The sequence below is a fragment of the Barbus barbus genome (assembly GCF_936440315.1).
Source record: "Barbus barbus genome assembly, chromosome: 43".
Classification (NCBI taxonomy): Eukaryota; Metazoa; Chordata; class Actinopteri; order Cypriniformes; family Cyprinidae; genus Barbus; species Barbus barbus.
This window is the reverse complement of record NC_136721.1, coordinates 4,422,045-4,426,203: the sequence shown is the minus strand read 5'-3', so window position 1 is coordinate 4,426,203 and position 4,159 is coordinate 4,422,045. Positions and strand designations below refer to the sequence as shown.

Genomic DNA, 4,159 nt, shown 5'->3' with positions numbered 1-4,159 from the left:
ACGCCGCTGTCCGTGCCTTAGACATGTGGAGGAATCCTTGGTTCTTGTCCCGGGGCCCGGTGCTGGGAGCTCCTTGTCGCCGCGTCTCGCTAACGACGGACGCTTCCCTCACCGGTTGGGGTGCGGTCATGAGTGGCCACCCTGCCCGCGGTCTGTGGAGTGGTCGCCACCTGACGTGGCATATCAACCAGCTAGAGATCCTAGCTGTGTTCCGTGCGCTCAAGCACTTCCTCCCAGTCCTAAGAGATCACCACGTGCTGGTGCGCACCGACAGCATGGCAGTGGTCTCTTACAGCAACCACCAAGGAGGTCTGCAGTCGCGCCCCTTGTATAAGCTGGCACACCAGATCCTTGTGTGGTCCCAGTCAGTGGGTAGACACCCCCTAGTTACAAGTTTTCTCCACAGTGCGCTGAGGCCTCTGGTACGATCTCGCGTCCCTACGTGGGATCTGGCTGTGGCTTTGCGCCCGGTTCGGCGAAAGTATTCCTCTACCCCCGCGTGCAGTGCCGTATCTACCATTGAGGACACCGAGGTCATGTCCTCGGTATTTTTTCCCGAAATTTCAAATTAGTCAAAGCTGAAATCCAGCAGTGATGATCAATGCCAAACACAGAACCCGGTCCGTGTCCGAATCCATATATGTCGTCTGTATTTTCTCCCAATTAAATTCACATTCTCCGTCTAATCTCTCAGGTGAAATCTCCGCCTCTATCTGTCTTTGCAGGCAGCGGCACTTGACGTCACGTTACCTAGGCTACAGATTCAGAGAGGCGGGAAAGCCGTATGTTTTTTCACGTAAGCTAGTACATCGATCGTAGTGTGGTCTTGAGCGAAATGCAGACATGAAGAGGAACTTGCATCAAACTAAATTAAGTTTTAAAAAGCCAACAACAGAAGGGCAGGGAAAGAGTAGGAGAGAAGGTGAGCCTGTGTGTGTCAGTGGCAGACTGTTCAGCACTGTCAAGCGCTAAGTTTCATTTGTCATTAGAATCCACTGATCTATAATAGAGAACTGGATAGCTCATGACGTCATAAAAGTGAAGCCACCGCACCGCCATATAGTATTCCGTAGAATTCGCATACATTCTATTGAATGAATAGGAAATTATACGATTTTATTGAGAAAACATCACATAACGTGATCCAGCTATGTACAAAGACAAAAGTAACTACTCAGATGAGGAAAAAAAAGGCATTCTTCAATGTAGATGGACTAGGGACCACCAGAATAAATATCCTCAAAGTCAGTTTGGGACAAGGCTTCTGAGATACAATGGAGACTGGGAAAACAAATACCCTTGGCTTCGGTACTCCCCATCTGAGAATGCTGCATATTGCTGTGTGTGCATATTGTTCAATAAACAGAAGGGGACAAACATGACATTCCAAACAGAAGGATTCAGGGACTGGAAGAATGCTGTCGGTGAAAAACGGGGAATAATCTCAAACCACGAAAAGACACCAGGCCATATGACAGCTTCGACTCTAGCAGAAAATTTCCTCTCTGTAACAAAAGGACAAATGGAAAACATACAGTCAGTTATCAGCAAGACATATTCAGACAAAGTTGTGAAAAATCGTAAGACTTTGATGTCAATACTCGATGTTGTTATCAATCTTGGGCAAAGAAATGTTGCATTCCGTGGCAACTGGAAAGGTGACAGTGAAGATGGCAATTTCATTCACTTCATTCAATGGAAATCTCATTTTGATGATGTACTGAGCCAACACCTGGAGACTGCACCTGGCAATGCAAAGTACTTGTCACCAATTATTCAGAATGAGATGATTTCCTGTTGTGGTGATGAAATCAGAGATTGTATTGTTCGAAGAATTCAGAAATCAAAGTACTTCTCTGTATTGGCTGATGAGACAGCTGATATTAGTGGCACGGAGCAGTTGTCAATCTGCATTCGTTATGTATCTGATAATTTTGAGATACACGAGGATTTTCTTGGATTCTGTCCACTTCTTAAGCAGGATTCTGAAACCATCACAAAAGCCATCATTGAACAGTTATCCAAATGGGGGCTTCATGTCTCTTTACTGCGTGGCCAAGGGTATGATGGTGCCAGCAAGATGAGTGGAAGGCTGAGTGGAGTTCAGAAGAGAATCCAAGAGCTTCAACCACGAGCCCTTTATACTCATTGCCGTAGTCATGCCTTGAATCTCGTTGTGGTCCATGGATGTACAGATGTCCCAATAGTGAGGAACACAATGACCTTAATTGAGAAGGTGGCTGTGTTTTTCTCAGCAGGCACCAGGAAACACAAGCTGCAAGACATTTTGCAAGAACAGGGAAGTGATGATGGACCCAGAGGAATCCCACTGATGTCTGATACTAGATGGGGGTCCAGGATAAAAACAGTGAGTGCCTTTATATCCAAGCTTGAGCCAACTCACAATGCACTGCAAGAAATTGAAAGTGACTGCACCCATAACTCTGAAAAAGCCAGCAGGTTGCGCAACTCAATTGAATCCTTTGACACAATCATCACATCAGTTGTAACCCAAAATGTTCTGGGATATATATGGCCACTGACCATTAAACTGCAGTCACCAAATGTAGACCTTTCAAGTGCCTACAAAGAAGGAAGACAAGTGGCAGGAGTCATTGAGAGTCTTCGCAATGATGAGGAAAGATTCTGCAAAATATATCAACAAGCAGTGCAGCTGGCAAACACCATTGGTGTTACACCTGTGAAGAAAAGAATAGTGGTGAAACAGCAACACAGGGGCAATGTACCTTCCCAATCAATTGCAGAGCATTACAGGTTGAATTTATTCATTCCCTTCATCGATCATGTTACAAACGAATTGAGAACCCGGCTTGCAGAGTCCACTGAACCAGCCCTGCTTGCAGCCTACTTAGTGCCCGAGGCTTTGCCACAGCTCAATGAGGAAAGAGAGAACCGTCTGTTGGCATGGTATAAAGAGGACTTGCCTTATCCTGACACTGCAGAGCAGGAAATACACAGATGGAAGCATCAATTCCAGAATCACACTGGGCCTCTCCCTGCTACTGCAACGGAAACATTGCAGAATGGAATTTTGGAGTTTTACCCAAATGTTAAGTGCATGCTTTTCTTGACATTGCCAGTCACCACTTGCTCATGTGAAAGGTCTTTTTCTGCATTACGTCGACTCAAAACATGGCTTCGCTCTACCATGGGTGATGAGAGGCTATCTAGTCTAGCTCTCATGCATGTCCACCTGAACATTGAAATTGACCCCCATCGAGTGCTCCAGAGATGGGATGCTTCTGGCCACAGGAGAATTGTTACTTGTTTTGACAAGAGGTGAGACTTAATGTAATCTAACAATATGAACTAACTATTATGACATGTGTTGCATGTACTAAAGTTGGTGCTGTATTAATAGGAGGAAAGGGGGAGGAATACTGATGTATTAATTGTTTTTTTCTATTAATTATGTCATTACAGTTAATGATGTGAACACTGGATGGATGGATTGATCTCCAAAGAGGCCAGATTATTCTCTATCTTATTCTCACACACACATAGACACACAACTACAGACACATGCATATACTGTACAAATTTTACAATCTCACACACTTTGCCTCTATTAAAACATACCTTTCACAGAGGCATACACACAAAGAATAGGTTGGTTGCAAGTCATCAGTTCACACCCTCTATAGGCCTACTGTATGTCTCTCCACATACACCCACAAATGGCCTAATACACACACACACACTCTCTCATTCACTCTCTTTCTGAAACAAACAAACACACACAGGCACATTGATATATGCCAAGCCAACACTTTAAGGATTCATATTAAAAGAATACAGCATTTGTTGACTTTCTATTGTCACAATGTAAATATGGCTTGTGAAAATAAATGTCTCCCCAATCTATGGTATTTTTTTGTATTTATTTGTGTGTGTGTGGGGGGGGGGGGGGTTCGAAAAAATGACCTCGGTATTTGAAAAATCCTGGCTACGGCCCTGCCCGCGTGGGGTATGTTCCGAAGGTCCCGTCGGTCGTTCCACAGCCGGTCGTACTGCAGGCCTTCTGTCCTCCTCCCTTCGGGGAGCCAGACCAGGAGAAGCACAACCGTATGTGTCCAGTGCGAGCACTGGATGCATACATCCACAGGTCCTCCCTGTGGAGAAAGTCGGACCAGCTGCC

General features: G+C 45.1%; 1 protein-coding gene across 1 annotated transcript; it reads left to right on the top strand.

The window, feature by feature from the left end:
- Positions 1–1,378: 1,378 nt before the first annotated feature.
- On the top strand, positions 1,379–3,304 carry LOC306862255 (52 kDa repressor of the inhibitor of the protein kinase-like; the record flags this gene model as incomplete). The annotated part of the gene is made up of 1 exon (XM_079405005.1): positions 1,379–3,304. One exon carries the CDS (start codon positions 1,379–1,381, stop codon positions 3,302–3,304), a length of 1,926 nt encoding a protein of 641 aa, XP_079261131.1.
- Positions 3,305–4,159: the final 855 nt, after the last annotated feature.